The sequence below is a fragment of the Dermacentor albipictus genome, chromosome 8, assembly GCF_038994185.2.
Source record: "Dermacentor albipictus isolate Rhodes 1998 colony chromosome 8, USDA_Dalb.pri_finalv2, whole genome shotgun sequence".
NCBI classification, from domain to species: Eukaryota; Metazoa; Arthropoda; class Arachnida; order Ixodida; family Ixodidae; genus Dermacentor; species Dermacentor albipictus.
In genome coordinates, this window is record NC_091828.1 from 45,095,716 (window position 1) to 45,114,689 (window position 18,974).

At 46.5% G+C, this 18,974-nt stretch overlaps 1 protein-coding gene across 1 annotated transcript; it reads right to left on the reverse strand.

The window, feature by feature from the left end:
- Positions 1 to 10,656: 10,656 nt before the first annotated feature.
- LOC135909739 (cytochrome P450 3A21-like) lies at positions 10,657 to 18,325 on the reverse strand. Its single transcript, XM_065441800.1, has 4 exons — positions 18,247 to 18,325; positions 16,696 to 16,836; positions 15,701 to 15,863; positions 10,657 to 10,789 (listed from the first exon to the last, which is right to left on the reverse strand). Exons 1-4 carry the CDS (start codon positions 18,321 to 18,323, stop codon positions 10,700 to 10,702), a joined length of 471 nt encoding a protein of 156 aa, XP_065297872.1. The 5' UTR covers positions 18,324 to 18,325; the 3' UTR covers positions 10,657 to 10,699.
- Positions 18,326 to 18,974: the final 649 nt, after the last annotated feature.

Below are 18,974 nucleotides of genomic sequence, written 5' to 3' on the forward strand. Positions count from 1 at the left end.
AGAAATTGATTCATCATCCAGATTTCTTAATAGCTTGTTAGTTATTCCGTCAGGTCCAGCCGGCGATCTACTATTAAGACTGTGAAGAGCCGCCCTCACTTCACTCTCAGTGAAGTCCCGGTCAAGTTCTTCACATATGCCTCCCGTATATTCGGGGCTCTCGTCTTCTTCATTTGGTTAAGTGGGAGATATTTGGCTGCGAGACTATCCATGATATCCTTCTGTGTTTTATCTTGGCTTTTCTGATGAACCAACTTAGATATAGCTGTTCTCTTGCTTGTCCTTGTTTCATTCTCGTTGAGCAAGTGCTTGAGGAGGTTCCAGCTACCTCCATGTTTGAGTCTACCATCAGCCGAATTACAGATCTCATCCCACCGTTGCTTCACGAGGGTCTTCGAATGATGATCAATTTCTCTGTTTAATTGCGCTATTTTTTTCCTTAGCCTTCTGTTAAGTCTCTGCATTTTCCATCTCTGTAATATAGCTTGTTTGGCCTCAATCTGATGCGCCAGCCTGCTGTCCATAGCCTCAATATTTTCCTCTGTCCTGATTTCTTTAGTGGCCCCTTTGACGTCCTCTCTGACCTGGGTGACCCACGTCTGAAGGGGATCCTGCTCGGCATCGAGAGGCCCCACTTTCCTTCTGTTCGCCCTGATTTTTCTGAACTGATCCTAATCAGTGAATTTGAAAATTCTAGTTTCCTGTCTCGGTATGCGTATGGTTATGTGTAAAATATAATAATCGCTCCCGAGATCCATGTTTGAATTTTCCTAATTGGCTCCTCCTGAGTTGTTTACGAAAGTAAGATCTGGTGTGGAGTCCCTGCTTGTGGACGTGCCACAGCGGGTGGGATACGCCGGATCAGTAATCAAGCATAGCCCCAGATCCATGGCAACACTCCATAACTCCTCTCCCTTCTGTGTGTTCCAAGTGTATCCCCACGTGTGATAGGGAGCATTAAAGTCCCCTTCAATAATGAGCGGGGAGTTTTTGGCAACCGAAAGCACCTTGTTGAAGAGTGCTCTAAACCTCTGTCTCATGTCGTTAGGACTGCTGTAAATATTCAAACAGAAAATGCTTTGCGTCTTACCTCTGTTCCTTTTAAGTATTATCTCAACTAGAAAAAATTCAAACCTAGAATGTCTAAGATGAATATCATGCTCAATGTATGGCAACTTTTTGTCAATGAGGGTCGCCAACCCCCTCCCCGTTTTTTTGTCTCTACATATAACTTTGCACCCAGTAAGCATAATTTCGTCCGCTAAGGTTTCCTGCAGCATAATTACTTTTGGCCTGGCCTCAGATGACCTGATCACCTGTCGCAGTGCTGCTTTTTTGTGTTGGAACCCGCGACAATTCCATTGCCACACCTTAAATCCATGATTACTGTCCATTGTTATTAGGTGAGGATGCCTTTCTATTACCTGCTATTTTCGTCTTTGTGATGGCCCCCGACAATCCAGGAATGGACTTTATACTATCCGCCTCCGATGGCAGATACTCATCGTCGTCATCCCCTCGCGTCGCAATTTTCCTAAGTCTTTTCGCCGGCGTTAGTCTCCATTTCCACAATTTGTCCACTTTAAAGTTGGTCGTTTCCACTGTCTCTCTTATCGCTTTAATTGCATCTTTTATTTCACTGAGGGCTGAGAAGACTGACTCATCCTCGGAGCTCACCGCCCTCTCTTTAGGGGCAGGAGAGCTGGATTCTCCTGGATCGCTGCTTTTGCTTACAGGTCTATCTATCTCTACTCTAGCAGGGCTCGACTGCTCTTTTTTACGAAGCTCTGATACCTGCCTTGTCAATTCTTCATTAGCTTTTCTTAAAGAAGTTACTTCTTTATTTAATTGCTCTATTCTGGCATCATTGTCATCACCCACAGCAGCCGAGGCGCCCCCAGCAACTCTCGCCCTACCTTTACTTTGTCAGCCCAAGTGGTTCCTCGTACCCCAATTAATTTCGTGAAGCCTCGTTTACGCAGCCGTCCTCTGTCCCAATCCACCACCGTCGGTGCACCGGCTTTCGTATGAGGAAATCGTTTTCTCGACGGTTTCACCAAAACATTGGCCAATGCATTACATCTCCTACGGAGGCTCGGTCAGCACGAATTCACGGGTGAAAGACTGCTCCCTTTCCAGTCCCGGCGAATGATTTTGGAGACTGCTAAATGGCATTATCCCGTCTCAGAGTCCATAGCTATATTTCAACAAGCGTCCTGAGATAATATTGCAATGCCACATACGAGATCTACGAAACAGAATGATCTTTTTATGCGTGAACATTCTTTGAGTACTAATAATTTAGCATACTCCACGCACTTTTCGGCGCTGTGTATGTAGTTTCTATCTAAGCGTTTTGCCGCCTACCTGCGTCACTGGTATTGTAATCTCAGCGCTGACGCCCGTTGTTGCAATCGGACCGCTGGCACGAGTTGTTGCAACTGGGTCGCAAGCCCCAAGGGTAGCGTTGGCCTGGTGACCTGGGGCACAACTGGAAGCATCCGAAGGTCCTGGCAAAGCATGAGTCGACTGCTAACAGAACAACTTGTTTATTCTAGCATCGCAAAAGAGCGGCCGGTCAGGTCGACCGAAGAGGAGAGACGGGAGAGCACGTTACTCGACAGGAGAAATCGGAGCCTCTCTCCTGGCGTCCGGGGGCAGCTGCTTTTATACTCTCGGAGTTGAGGGCAAGAAGGAACGTGACGAGACGAGGCCACGTGACGGCGGGGCACGGACACGCTGAGAGACATGTTGAGACGAGTGTAGTGACGTATCAGCCGAGCCGGCACCGGTCAGACCTCCTCGCTTCACACTTGGGGAGCTGCTCTCCCCGGCTGCCGCGCTTTGACAAGCGTGGGCACCAACATGCACACACACACACACACGCACACACGAATACACGTGGCATCGAAACATGCCTGGACGCGCTTGGCGGGGAGGCGTCGCGGCAGCGCTGAACGGGCCAAAATGTCCGCCGCTTTGAATGAAGCCCCGGCGTCCGTTGCAACCGCGCCCGCTATACCGTGCGTCATAGGCGAAACGTAACAGACCGCCCCGCCGGGGGAAGGAGATCCCAATGGTCAGGGGACTGCATCCGCTGTCCGGAGGGATGTCGCTGGATGATGCTCAACCGAAGTCGGTCGTCCCTCGGCGTTTCTTGAGCGCAGCGCACAGAGAAGGCCTCGTTCTCACGTTCAGGTTCACACAGGACACTGCAAAGTGAATTCGGGAGAGTGGCCATTTTTCTCTCGCTCCCAGCAAGCGTTAGAACTACGCCGAAACTCAGCCGCTCAGTCAGCAAGCACGGCACAACCCTCACTAAGCCATGGCAGGCTCTTTCCCCTTTTATACTACTGCCTAGTTCCTTACAGTAGTCTAATAGCACCCAGAACGCGTCCACAAATAGGAAAATTGGACTAGAAAGCACATCATGACTTTGAAACACTACACAAAAGCAATATGTTAAAAATCTTGCCTCAGGAAGAAAAACATCAGTAACAAACAACTCTGAGGCTGATTCCTACGTTAGGGGCTTCGACTTAAGCCATCGGCGTTACCGTTGAGACTCCCCTTTTTGTAACGCACCTCAAAGGAATGTTGTTGCAAAGCGAGGCTCCAGCGCAGGAGGCGGCCATTTGTGAAAGAGATAGTCTGCAGCCATTGGAGAGGGCAGTGATCCGTCTCGAAGCATGCGAAGCGGAGATCGCAGCGAGCGACCGTACACCAGCTCAGCTGGCGAAAACCCCGTAGCCGCATGCGGCGCGCTCCTCAATGCAAACATCACTCCAGGCAGACACAGCTCCCAGTCAGTTTGTTGTTCAAGCCACAATGCTCTCAACACGCGCTTCATGACGGAGTGGAGCTTCTCAACGGAATTCGACTGTGGGTGGTAAACTGAGCTGTGTAATAGCTTTACCCCGCACCTTTCGAGAAAGGCTGTCGTCAAAGCGCTCATAAACACTGTGCCCTGATCTGATTGGATTTCCGCAGGAAAACCAACTCGCGCAAATATGGACAGTAATGCATTGACTATCTCAGCTGAGCTGAGTTCTTTAAGCGGCACTGCTTCAGGGAACTTTGTCGCTGGGCAGATCACAGTCAAAATGTGTCTGTACCCCGTGGCTGTTACCGGCAGAGGTCCCCACTGTATCAATAACGAGCTGTCTAAAAGGCTCCGTAATGATAGGTACCAACTTCAACGGCGCCCTCGATTTGTCCCCTGGTTTGTCCACCCGCTGACAGGTGTCACATGTCCTCACAAAGTGGTCTGCGTCCCGAAAACACCCTGGGCAATAGTACTCTTGCAAGAGAGGGTCCTTAGTTTTCTTAACTCCTTGGTGACCGGACCACGAACCCCCATGCGACAAGCGCAACAGATCCTGACGGTAGCACTGAGGCACGATCAGCGGATCGAACTCCACTCCCCTGCGGTCTAGATATTTCCGGTACAGGACCACACCTCTTTCCACAAAGCGAGCATTTTTCTTGGCCATACCTTCCTTGACAATGCAACGTATGTTTTTAGGCTGCCATCCTTCTTTTGCTCGGCTATCAAAGCCGCCCGGCTGACTTTTAGCAACCTATTAAGTCCGTCTGACGTAGGCACGATGAGCAAATCTGCAGATAGCTCTTCTAACTTTCCCGCATCGGGCATTTCCTCTCCAGTATCTGGTGCCTTCAACGCTACAGGCTCAATTTTATTCAGTTTGGACGTGCTCTGAATAACAGCTTGCTGCGCCTCTGACCCTTTCTCATTGTTCGACAACGTCGGCCCCGCAACTACCGCCTTTGCAGCGAGCTCCCGAACCTTCGATCTGGTTAAGGCCTGAACGCTAGCCTCACCAAACAAAAGCCCCTTCTCGCGCAGGAGGTGATCGGACCTGTTCGAAAATAGGTACGGGTACTGGGGGGGCAGCATAGATGACACTGCCGCCTCCGTCTCAACTGCTCCGAAAGGTCCTTCAATAAGCACTTTTGCTACGGGCAGACACACGCTATGAGCTTCCACGGCTTGCTTGATCCATGCGCACTCGCCCGTGAACATATCGGGTTCTACGTAAGAGGGGTGAAGTACATCCATTGTAGCTGCGGAATCGCGAAGCACTCGGCACTCTTTCTAGTTCACAAGGAGGTCTCGCATGTAAGGCTCGAGAAGCTTCATGTTCTCGTCAGGGCTGCATAATGACAAAAACACGACTTTTGTTTTTGTTTCTGGACACTAGGCCGAAAAGTGACGTGGCTTCTGACACGTATAACACACGCGCACTTGCCTCGTCTCGAACCGCTTTCTGCGTTCGGCTTCGGCTGCCGCCGTCTCCTTACGTTCGGTCGGAATGCTTTCACTCGCATCCGCACTACGTGTGCCCCCTTTGCTCTCATGGGCGTGAACTTCGGCCTCTCAAACTTGGAGCCAAATTCACCCTTTTGACCGTCCTTAGCTCCGCGAGCCCGACGCGTCACAAACTCCTCGGCTAGCTCAGCGGCTCTAGCCACCGTACTAACGTCTGGCCTATCCAAGACCGAGTACCGCACGTCCTCAGGCAGCCAACTATAAAACTGTTCCAGCCCAAAACACTGCAGAACTTTCTCGTGGTCACCAAATGTTTTCTCTTCTTTGAGCCACTCCTGCATGTTTGACAAAAGCCTGTAGGCAAACTCTGTATATGACTCACTTTAGCCTTTCTCATTTTCCCGAAACTTCCGACGGAACGCCTCCGCTGACAGCCTGTACTTTTTTAGCAGACTCGATTTCACTTTGTCGAAATCCTCTGGCTCCTCTCTCTCCAAGCAAGCGACAACGTCGGCCGCCTCGTCGGGTAACAAACTGAGCAAGCGCTGTGGCCACGTTTCCCGAGAGAACCCTTGCTTCTCGGACGTTCGCTCAAAGTTAACCAGGAACAAACCAATGTCCTCTCCAAGCTTAAACGGCCGCATCAGGTCAGTCATTTTGAACAATACTCGTTCTCCTGCACCGTGTGCCTGACTTCCATTACGAGGGCGTTCCATCTCTACCTCGAGACGCTTCATTTCCAAAGCGTGGTCGCGCTCTTCTTTTTCTTTTTGCTCTTTAAGTTCGCGCTCCTGTCTTTTTGCCCTCTCCTCAATGGTCTCAAGGCATTCCGACAGCTCGTCATCCTCAGCTTCTAACTCAAGAACCGCCCTTAGCAGTTCTGGCTTTCTGAGTTTGTCTGAGACATTCAGACTCAACTCTCTTGTAAGCTCCAGCAATCGGTTTGCGCAACGACTTCAAATCCATGGCTGCTCTGAATGCTGCTTTCTCTACTGCCTACTGTTGCCTTGCCACAAACTAACCCGGCAGCAACGACAACCACAATTACCAGCTCTGTTTCTGACACTAACAAAAGCCTGGCAAAACTCAGAAGAAGAAAGTCCCGCACTCACCAAACCTCGCAGACAAGAATTCAGCGCAGTCGTTCCGCTGCAGGCAACCAGTCATCACACACGGCTCGTTGCACTGCTCCCGGATGGTCATTGTGCTGCTCAGCATACAGTCAACCGCATATCTTCGCTGCTGGCCTCCGTTGTCGCGATCTCACCGCTGACAAACAGTTGTTGGAATCTCAGCGCTGACGCCCGTTGTTGCAATCGGACCACTGGCACGAGTTGTTGCAACTGGGTCGCAAGCCCCGAGGGTAGCGTTGGCCTGGCGGCCTGGGGCACAACTGGAAGCATCCGAAGGTCCTGGCAAAGCATGAGTCGACTCCTAACAGAACAACTTGTTTATTCTAGCATCGAAAAAGAGTGGCCGGTCAGGTCGACCGAAGAGGAGAGACGGGAGAGCACGTTACTCGACAGGAGAAATCGGAGCCTCTCTCCTGGCGTCCGGGGGCAGCTGCTTTTATACTCTCGGAGTTGAGGGCAAGAAGGAACATGACGAGACGAGGCCACGTGACGGCGGGGCACGGACACGCTGAGAGACATGTTGAGACGAGTGTAGTGACGTATCAGCCGAGCCGGCGCCGGTCAGACCTCCTCGCTTCACACTTGGGGAGCTGCTCTCCCCGGCTGCCGCGCTTTGACAAGCGTGGGCACCAACATGCACACACACACACACACGCACACACGAATACACGTGGCATCGAAACATGCCTGGACGCGCTTGGCGGGCAGGCGTCGAGGCAGCGCTGAACGGGCCAAAATGTCCGCCGCTTTGAATGAAGGCCCGGTGTCCGTTGCAACCGCGCCCGCTATACCGCGCGTCGTAGGCGAAACGTAACACTGGGTAGTCGTCCGTGGTCGAATTAATATCATGTTGGGCTGCTGTGCCGAGGGAACAGGGTTCGATGCCAGCCCTCGGGCCAATTAGGGCCATTTAATATGTGCCAAGGAGTACAAGCGTGCCACAATGCAACAAACCTCTTCCCTGCGGACATAGGTCACTGTAGACGCCGGCTTTGATGCCGACTTGGAGCAGTGGGTACCTGCCGCTTGGTCTATGGTGGTCTGCAATGAAGCTCCTTGATGCCAACTTGGGTCTCTGGCTATGTGCCAGGAGGCGTGTGCCGCTCTTCAGTGAACAAACTTTGACATCAACTTCGGTAACTCTTGATACGTGCCGCTGTTGAATGACGGAAAAAATACCCCTTAAGCTTCTCCGTTGGTGAGCGGAATCGAACCCAGGTCACAAGGGTTCCAACAACCCGACGCACTAACAGGCTGCGCCAAAACTACACCGGGTGTGTGCCGCTTTACAAAGAGCGTGTTTCATGACAGCGCTTTAGCGAGCTATGCCAAGGCATGAATGCACTGGGTATGTGACCCGCTATTAGGTAATTGCGCTAATAACCACGTAAAAGTTTCTGTGACCTGACTGTTTGGCACTGCCAGTCAAGCCCACTGAGCCTTTGACAGGCCTGGAATCTGTATTTTGTTTTTCTTTATCCCCAACAAAGATTGTATTGTGATGTATTGTATGTGCTGCTTGTCAACGAGTATCTCGCCAACTTGGGCCACAGAGTATATGCCACAGCGTGTGCGGCAAACGAGGGAGCAATTCTGAGTCTATGCACTAACCGGCGCGCCGCGCTTCATGTCTCGGAGGCCACGCGCGGAACTCTCAGCAGTGCCACTAGATGGCGCAGCACGTGCGGTAGAAGCGCGGGAAAGGGACTTGGTTGGCGCATGACGCATTTCTGGGCGTTCGTACGTATACCAGCGCCGCTGTGTGGCTGTAATAATCTAATGGTAATGCATTACTGTCGACAGTCATCGTGAGATGGGTTATGCCTCTATTTTTTTCCTCTACATCTTTTTTGCTGGATATCTGATGGTTGGCCCCTGCGAAACGTGCAAGCCATTTTGCCGCAGAACTTGTGTTGTCCTCGCAACGTGAGAGGAACGCTGTCGGTGGTTGTGGTGTTATTTTCCTCCAACCATCCGATTTTTGCCGCATCGTGCATCCTGCGTATGTAGAAATCGAGTGAAAACACGGGGAATACCTTGTTTTTGTTTTGCTCATCATCCTGCGTATGTGCCACTTCTGAAACTTCCATCATCGTGATCATGAGCGAGGCTCGTCTGCGACGCAGATATTCTTTTTATGACCATGAAAAAGAAGAGTTTTGCACCAAGATACCGCCATGTCCCAAGAAAAACATCAATGTGATGCACGCAAGGTCATCACTGTCTGCTACAGTACCGATTCTAGTGGCCTCCAGATATATTCGCAGAATGCATCCCACTCACAACGTTGTGCACAGAACGCGAAAGCTCGCACAAGTTACCGAGCTCTAGTGTTGCGTGTAGTGAATGGTTAGGGTTTGCGATTCTGAGGAGGAAGCAGGAATGAACGGGAAAACAGGGAGGTTCCGAAGTATACATTGCGGCAGGGATGTGAGCTTCTAGTGGCCGTGGTGCGAACAGTTCCGTTTTAGGCACCTATTAAGTATCCCTCCCGCGAATTTTTCCACCTGCGTATGTACTACTGTGTTGCAACAACTCAGGCGATGGAAGCATTGAATATTATTCGTTCATATTTGTATTAGAAGACCTGTGTGCTTTAGAGGTGCACATAAGGCTGCCACATCATAGCAGGTTTTATTTGGGGATGTATTGTTTCATTACGCAGAAAGGGGAGGACTTGTGATTACCAGCACCACTATGTGGGAAAAACTTCTGTCTCATATAAGCCTGTTCAGTGGAACTTGCATTGTCTGCAGCACGAGCGATTCGTGCTCCTGGTTGACACACTGATATAGATCCTTGGTGGACACGCGTACTGTACGCAGGCAAACAGGAAGAGTGCCGCCATCAGTAGGTTGTACGACGCCTACTGGTGCAGAAGTAAGGAGCTCTTAATGCAATGATCAATATTTGCCTACTTCAGGCGTTTTCAGTGTACTTATCTAGCCTCTTACGCCGACCAATGGCTCAGTTTGTCTGGCTACATGATTCACCAGTTATGTGCTCGTGTTTGTAAAGCCATCATGGTGGTTCAATTGTCGTCATTAGAACTACATTACCTGACTCTCGTCCTGTCATAGTCATGACACGGTTGTTTTAGCGCCTTCATCACTTCAGTAACGCCCTCCTTCTGCCGTCAAGCCACCGTTCTCATACCACCTTTGTAGTTCAATCGACGTCAGTCTCTCTTCTTCATTCTATTCTGCTCAAAGACGTCATTCAATGGTTATTATGCCACCGTTGTCATGCCATCATTGTACGACAGCCGCAGTTATTCATCCGTGGAAAGACCACTGCGTCATAGCATCGGGATCCTGCCATTGTCGTCCCTACGGTTTCGTCAGCCGATTCTCGCCATGCCGTGGTCGCGACGCCATCATCGCTATACACGCTTGCTTAGAAAGTCGTTGTCACGCCATTGTAACGTTGTCATCGTGCAATCATCATTATCCAGTTGTCGTCATACCATTATGCCATGGTTAACATCAAGTTTTGGCTCCTTTCTAACACAGCATACAACATATACTTCGCGCAAAACGCCAAGTGAAACACAATATGCCCAAAAATCAAGGCATCAGTGGCGCGAAGCAACGAGCTCACGTGAAGCTTTACGGGCAATATTGTGCTATAATTTAGTCTAGTGGTGACAGGAGATAACGAGTGGTACCCTGGTAGACGTCCGAAGTGGAAAACCGAAAGTGAATGTCAGCGTTATGTAAGAAACAATGTGAGCCATCAGCCTCAGGCAACAACGTTCGCGCAGATATCTCGAAAGGCTCAGGTTGTCACGGTTCCGATAAAGCGTCAGACTTTCACAATTTTATCTTAACCCTGCGGTGATGGTGAAGCTGTTAATGAGGAGGTGGTTTGACCATGCAATAACGCCGATGACGACAGCGGTCGTAGTCAGCGTAGCGGAATGAACGGATGGACGGACAAAGATACACAAGTTTCGAGCATTTAGCAGCTTTTGTAATGAAAGAAATAATACAGGTGGAATATAAATAGGTCTTATAGGCTGACGATAGAGTGCATGAGGAACATTATGAAAAAACTTCACTTTAATATGTCAGTGCAGTAAGGAGGTGCGAAATGCAGCCCCCTACCTTAGAACCTCGTGCTCTTTCATTATTTTCCTCTGTGTCCGGTGTACATGGGTGTTTTCGCATCGAGTGATAATAATCTTCGAACCTACAATATAATTTTTTATTATGTCTCGTATCTCATATGTAAGAAATCATAGATCCTTTTATTCTCGCCATACGAAGTGCAACATTTATTTCACTTTGTTTAGCTTGTGTATTTCCACCCATACCTTTTCCTTAGGCACTGAGAGAACTGCGTAAGTATCCAGCTCCAATTCGGGCTGTAAGGAAGGAACCACATAAGTCATGGTATAGCGTGAACAGTTTAGCGAGCGTAAATACATAAAATGAACCCATTTTCTATAATTTTACCACCCATCGTTTCATTGGGGTCACGCTGACCCCTTGCCTACATACTAATTTAACGGAGAAAAAAGTAAAGCGAAATCCCATGTATGACACCGGCCAACAGTCTGCTTCGGCTAAACTCTGATGCTACAAATCCAGGGTGGCCATTCTGATCTCGTTGTAACGTTCTTTTCATTTCATTTGTGAAATTGTCAAAAGGTCAATTAAAAACAAGAAAAATATTAGTCTGGTGTCAAGTGTGGGGAAAGCTGTTTCCTAATCGCTAATAGACTGACATGCGTGATTGTTTATCGTTTCTCCGGTGTAAACATTTCACCTGCCAACAACAGTTAAAGGTTATCTCCCATATAAAAGGCACTTTCATCACGAGGAAACAGCGCGAGAGAACGAGACAAGAAAGACGGACAGGGGGGCAATAAATTCCGTTTAAATGTCCTGCCCATCTTTCTTGCTTCATTTCTTTTCTCGCTGTTTCCCCGTAGTCAAGCCATACCAACAAGCTCAAGTTCCGAGCCCGTATTCACAAAAGTTTTTACCGTAAAAGCGCTCTTGCCAACCAATAGTCATGTAAGACGTATTGTGACCGAAGGTGATCAGCCAATAAAAAACAGCACTTACGAACGAAAAGCTTCGCGAATAAAAGTTTTTATTATTTTTCATCAAGCAATGAAGCAGATTATTACTTCTGTTCTACGCGTACCAGAGCTGCCCATATTCAACACGTGAATGATAAATTCCGATCGCGGCAAAGTTATATTAAGGCAAAGCGGCGAAGCATTGAAATAGACTAACAAAGCAACTATGCTTAGAGTAACGCTTAAGGGATAGGCAGTACATTAATCATCGATGTTAAAGCGGGCATAACTAATGAACAAACGTCAATTAACGTGTGTTGACACGACCACTACAGTTTTGCACAACTGAGCTCGCTACCACGGGCTAGAAGAACCGTAGCACACAACAAAATAATTAGTATACCTCTGTTGAGCCAGCCTTCATAGTTGCAATTGTTCTGCTCTGAATGTAAACTACAGCCAGCACATCGCTCGCATGTGGACCGAATGCATCGGTATATAATGTAATCATTATGCTGTACTAGCATGGTAGTTAACTGTAGTGTCAGAGGTGTAGGCCTGTGGCAGACGATGATAAGCGACCGTGCTAACCGCGCAGTAGGAGCGACAACTTCTGATACAAATTTTGTGCAAATAATGTCAATCTGTTGTCATTGTTCGCATCCTAATATTCTCTAGGTGTAGTACACTCTACGACAGCCTGCATCAGATAACGTAAAATAACACGCGGTTACAATACCAAGCTAAATTCGCCACCTGCACGTCCCGGTGTTTCTGAAGGATTTTCGTGGCAGCTCTTCAAGATATAAACTTCTATTGCCACAAACAGAGCACTGCGTTCTAAATGCTGTATAGTTACGGTGCGGTGCATACATACATACATACATACATACATACATACATACATACATACATACACACATACACACATACATACATACATACATACATACATACATACATACATACATACATACCTACATACATACATACATACATACATACATACGTACGTGCGTACATACATACGTACGTGCGTACATACATACATACATACATACATGTATGTATGTATGTATGTGTATGTATGTATGTATGTATGTATGTATGTATGTATGTATGTATGTATGTACGCACGTACGTATGTATGTATGTATGTATGTATGTATGTATGTATGTATGTATGTATGTATGTATGCACCGCACCGTAACTATACAGCATTTAGAACGCAGTGCTCTGTACGTCTATAGTAACCAACTTCGAGAAGGCGGATGACGCCAGCATACTAACCCACCTTGCGCACGAATTTCAAGCCTTCACTGAAATAACCTCCGACCCGTCAGTCGATGTGAACACAGCCTGGCTTCATTTTAAGAATATGGTCTGCTACTGTGTAACTAACTATGTGCCGTTAAAAACCAAGCGGCCACACAGAACAAGCCCATGGATAACTCGGGAAGTCATCCACGCAAAACGTCATGTAAAAAGGATACGTAACTCTATTAAAAATCATGGATCATGCCCATCCAAAACTAGCAAACTAGCATGCGCAGTAGCACATTTTCGACAGACAGCCAAAGAAGCTAAGGAACATTATTTTCATGTAACGCTGCCTAACTTTATGACAAACAGCCCTCAGCGATTCTGGAACCACTTCCGCCCTACTAAAGACACGTTATCGGACTTGTCTCCTGAGGAAAAAACTAACAACGCTAATGCGTACAATAACTATTTTCACTCGAACTTCACAAAAGATGACGGTAACCTGTCAGACTTGAGTAGCAGTTCAACATCGCGCATCGATCCTTTAATCATATCTGACGCGGGTATCCTTAACATGTTGCTCACCCTTGACCCTAAAAAATCATGCGGGCCAGATGAAATTCCAAACCATTTTCTAAAGAGATACGCAGAGTGGTGCAGCCGATACTTGGGCCTCATATTTCGAAAATCCCTATCACAATCATCCTTACCCGACGACTGGAAAAATGCTAAAATCATCCCAATACACAAAACAGGAGACACCTCATTGCCCTCTAATTATCGACCAATATCTCTTACTAGCACCGCCTGCAAGATGCTCGAGCATATCATCCTTAAACACCTAACAAACTTTCTTGACACTCACAACTTATTAACGCCACACCAGCACGGATTCCGCCATGGATTGTCAACCGTCACGCAGCTTACGGAAGTTGTGCATGACCTCGCATTTAACATCAATAACTGTAGCCAGACTGATATAATATTATTAGACCTTTCCAAAGCATTTGATCGCGTATGTCACAGTAAATTATTAACAAAATTGCGAGGTTTTATTGGGGATGGGGAAATTTTAGACTGGGTAACAGATTTCTTAACAAACCGGACACAATTCGTACTATTTCAGCATGTGGAATCTGCGACAGTGCCTGTCACATCAGGCGTCCCCCAAGGATCCGTGTTGGGGCCACTGTTATTTTTAATTTTCATTAACGACATAACCAGAAATATTGACTGTAACATCAAACTGTTTGCTGATGACTGCATCCTCTACCAAACAATTAACACCTACGAAGATCATGTTTCGCTTAGCAACTCACTAGACCAGCTAAATGAATGGTGCAAAAAATGGCAAATGACGATAAACACAACTAAATCAGTTTGCATGACGGTAACAAGAAAAAAACTACCTTACGACTTTCCATACTTTATTAACGGCACACTGCTAACGAAAGTTCACCAGCATAAATACTTAGGCATCACTCTAACTTCTGACCTGAGATGGGACGCGCACATTGCCAACGTGACCTCGAAGGCATTACGCAAGCTATTTTATCTCCGAAGATGTCTCCGCCTTGCACCAACGTCAACTAAGCTTCTCGCGTATACTACTTTCGTTAGACCGGTTTTGGAGTACGCTAACACAGTTTGGTTTCCCCACTCCGTAACTAACATAACGAAACTGGAAAAAGTACAGCGAAAAGCGCTGCGGTTTATTCACAACAAGTATAAGCATACAGATTCACCCACTAACCTTGCGGCTATATCGGGTTTAGGGACGCTCTCATCAAGGGCGAAGCAAGCACGGCTAAAATTTTTATTTAACTTGATTCACAATTATTATAAGATTGACCTAACAAAATACATATGTTTTTCGCAGTCACGATCATCGAGACATAAACATGCACACGCTTTAACAGAATATTCATGCCATAATGACACATTCATGTACTCTTATTTCCCCCTCGTGATAAGGGAATGGAATCGCCTCGATCCGTCAGTCATTTCTGCAGACTCATTATCTCAGTTCGCATCACGGTTAGAATCCACATCTAGTAATCAGTAACGCAGTCTCATTCACATAATATGCTTTGTAATTCTTGTAAGTCATGCTGATTATCGTGAGGGTGTTTACTGTTATTTTTGTTCCCGTTTTGCTGTTTTTTTTCATGATGTATAATCTGTATTGCTGCGCATGTCTCCTAGAAATGTGTTATCTATATTTGTTTCTTTTATGTATTCTTACCTTGTTCCTTTACGTTCCTTGTTTGGCTTATTGACACGCAATTTGCATGTGCACGTGTATTACCATGTCTTTCATTTCTGTATGTCCACCTGCTATGGTCCCTGATGGGACCGGCAGTATTGAAAAAATAAATAAATAAAATACATACATACACACATCGGAATGCCTATGTTTTTAAGTTATTTACAAGGAGCTATGTTAGCTTACCGTGAAAACAAAAAGGGTTTTAATTACCATACGCAAAATTGGTGCATCTACACCACCATGGTCTAGACTCATGCCTAACCGTTGAAATGAGAGATCGAGTTGCAACCATCTGGGCACCGCGAAGATTGCTCACGCTGAAAATAAAGCCCAGTTCCAATAATGACGCTCTCAGTTATTTTCGAGTCACCGTAGTAGCAGTAATCAAGGTATTGTAGTTTGGGAGGACTACAGAACTACGCAGATACCCAAAACTACGTTTTACTACGCAGATCCGAAACAACCAGTGGAAAGCACAAACCCGCCTTAGATTCACCGCTAAACTTTGAATTCGCCGTCGCGGAGCAAGACAGCTCGGCTTCTGTATGGCCAGTGCAAAACACCACAGATGTGCTCGAAATAGAACCTTGGCCGTCGTTAGCAAAGCCCTTCAAAGGATAACATTACATTCATGCTGTTATTTCTCTACAGAAGAATAGATGCATCTGCAAAGCGTGACAAGGCTGAGAAGTTAGACCTGCTCTCTCTGGCTTACCGCCTGACTGGGTCCCAGAGTGATGCGAAAATGCCGCAAGACTTGAGCAGTGACCGAAGGAAGCTCGACCAGTGCAAGGCGGTGGCCGATGCACATGCGCAAACCGAGACCGTAGGGTTGGTAGGCGATGGGGTTGACAAGGTGCTTGTTTTCCGGGCGGAACCTGCGTCCGAGCATACAGCACTTGAAGATAGCGCAAGATGGTTCCACAGTGTCAGAAACGACATATGGAATCGTTAGCTCTGCGTTCTTATGCGTCTTTCCCGAGCGCTAAAGGTGAACGAGAAGAACTGAAAGCGAGACACAAAGTGAATACCGGATTCATAAACACAGTGTCTCTGCCTGAATCACTATCCGAGCTACGACTTTACCGCAAACTGCGAGATAGGGTATTAGTGAAAATAATAACTCAGACACAAACGATATTTCTTCGAACTATTGGAGATGCGCATAGTAAAACTGGTGATATTATAGGAATTTCTGCGAAATGAATGGGAGGACCCTACAGCCATTCCAGAATTCCGCAGTTTTGACATGTGTCCTATAAAGATTACTTAATTAATGTATCGGTAGGGCCTAGTTCAGGTCTAAACAGAAGTTTGCTGGATCTTAAGTTTGTGAATCCATTTATTTCATTGGTTGATCGCCTTGATAAGTCATGGAAGTTACGTGTGGCTTTTCAAATACTTTACCTTGGTAGACGGAATCGCTTAACTTGGTAGATTATCTGTGGCGATAACAGTGAACCAGTGTTTTATGCAAATAGTACGTCTTTAGACGTAGACGCAATCTTGTTTTAGATATTCTGCCCAGTAGCGCTTTCGCTCTCTCCTGTATATTCGCTTTACATTTTTATTCTGTCGTGAAAACACGCTGAGACTCTCGCACACATGAGGGAGCAATATGACTTCATGCAAGCCTGTTTAATGAGAGAACGACATGTAGCTGTTCCATAAAATACTGCGGAGGAAACCAACCAGTATAAATAAGATCACCTTTCGGGGTCGAACTTTTCTGGGTTGGTCCAGTACTGAGGGTCATAGTGCAGTTGGTAAGTGGGCGACATAATCGACATGCCTTTCTTGATGAGGTACTTGCCACATTGAAAATCCTCGTCCGCTCCTCGCGCAATGAGCCTGCGGTTACAGGAGCAAGAATAATGACGGCAGCAATAACAATAGAACAGATACTGATAAAATTCGACATGCCTTATTACGGTACAGATTCACGCTGGTTTTACTGAATCGGTAATAACGTTTAAAAATTGAGCGCTGCCTATTCGAACACATTTAGCTGGTAGGTCTTGGGATGTGCTGAACGTGATGTGATGACGAAACAAAAAAAAGGTAGTGATCCTGGAAAGCTCACAATATTCAAGAGCTCAAGAACACATTTACTACATCACACTCTGTTTTGTGATGAAGTATGACGCCAAGAAGAGATGTGTAGGTTTCCAGTATTATGTGTCGCATCTTTGTCACTATGATTATTCTTAGACGGGTATTTCATGTTTCTCAGTAAGAATAGGTTTACCATTTCTAGCAACGCGGGGATTGCACGCGTTGTCATTATTTTCGGTGTTTTTCACTCGAATTTCAATAATCTTGATTTGACACACACCGTAGTGCAAGGCAGCCGAATACGTCAGACAACCCACAACCTGAATCAAAAGCTCGTTGCACGAACTTTTTTGTTCATTGCGGAGCCATCCAAGCGCGGAACGATCCTCGCAAATTGAAACACCAACGTCCTTGTGAGCGGCACAACATAAAAGCCTGTCATTCTCCGCGCCGGGTCGTTTTTACGTTGTGGAAAGCACATCATGCTATCCGCACAGCTTTAATCTTGTCATTGCAGCTGAGAAACCTTTGCGATGTAAGGAACTAAAAGGAAAGGGGTTAGCCGAGGGGCCTGATTTTTATTAATCACATCACTGAAGCCAACAAACAAAGACACCGAGGACAATATAGGGAAAATTACTTGTAATTAAGATATGAATAGAAGAAACTTTAACTTAATAGCAATGAAAGTGGATAAAAATCAACTTGCCGCAGGTGCTGAATGATCCCAAGTCTTCGCATTACGCGTGCGACGCTCTAACCAGTTTTTTGTTGGCTTCATCTGATATAAACGAGCTTAATGTCATACTTTTTCCAAGTGTGCCTTGAAGCAACTCTAGCTGCAATACCGGTGACGTGAGATCCTGCCTTAATGCCAATGGTTTGAAAAATTATTAGCTCAATTTGTTGGACAGAGACTCACTCTGCGATTGCCGAAATATAGGTAATGTCTGCCGGTCCTAGAAAGCGTCGCTGAATAATAACCGTTTTACTTGTAATAAACTGCTGTCAAAATTTAGTGCATGTCTTCAGTAAAATGCACGTAAGAGACACTGCAATTTTCATCTGATTCGTACTGGTTAGGCAAAACTGGCGCACTCTACAATTGCGTACTCTGTATTAGAATATCATAGTATATTTTATATCTAATCTCAAGAACGGAAAGGTCAGAAGATTGAATGCAGGATTACAATTTCGAATGCTTACGTGACAAGTGGCGGATACATCCGAAGTGTCTCAGATATGACCTGGTTTGTGTAAGGAAGATTCAAGAGGGTGTGCATCGACAGTTATAATAAAGTTATATATAAAGAAGCAGCTCGAGAAACAGACTTTACTAAAGGAATGCTGAATTCACTTCACAGAAGCTCCCTTTGGTAGCGCTGTGAGAAGGGCTCAACTCTCACAGGGCTAGCAAATTCCTGCTCTAGGAAGCACTGCCGTGAACTTTCTTATCGTCTTCTCGCTGTCTGTTTAATTATTAATGCATACGCAATTGAAATTCCTAACGCAAGCTTACCATTAAATGAATTTTACGTGTACACTTTATCTCTAAACATTTTCGCCTTTTCAGTAAGTCAGACGGCTACGACAAAAGAAATTGTATCTTTCGAGAACTCCAATGCAATGGACTATGCGCAGAACAAAAAAATCCATCAGAGCCCATCTCACGGGGAACGTTGACGTTAGTACGATTATTATTGAAGTAATGCATCGACACACCGCACTGCAGAAGCCGAGGCGTGCCACGAGGTCTGTATGCAGCCAGGCGTCTTTTCTGGACTCCCCAACGGACACGTTACGTCAACTAGCGCAGCAGCAACGAAATTCCCGCATGGAGCATGTGTGAATACAGAATGAACAAAAAAGTCGGAATATACAGGATGCGTGCATGATTCCAACCATCACTGGTGAACTTGAAATGATTTTGTTTG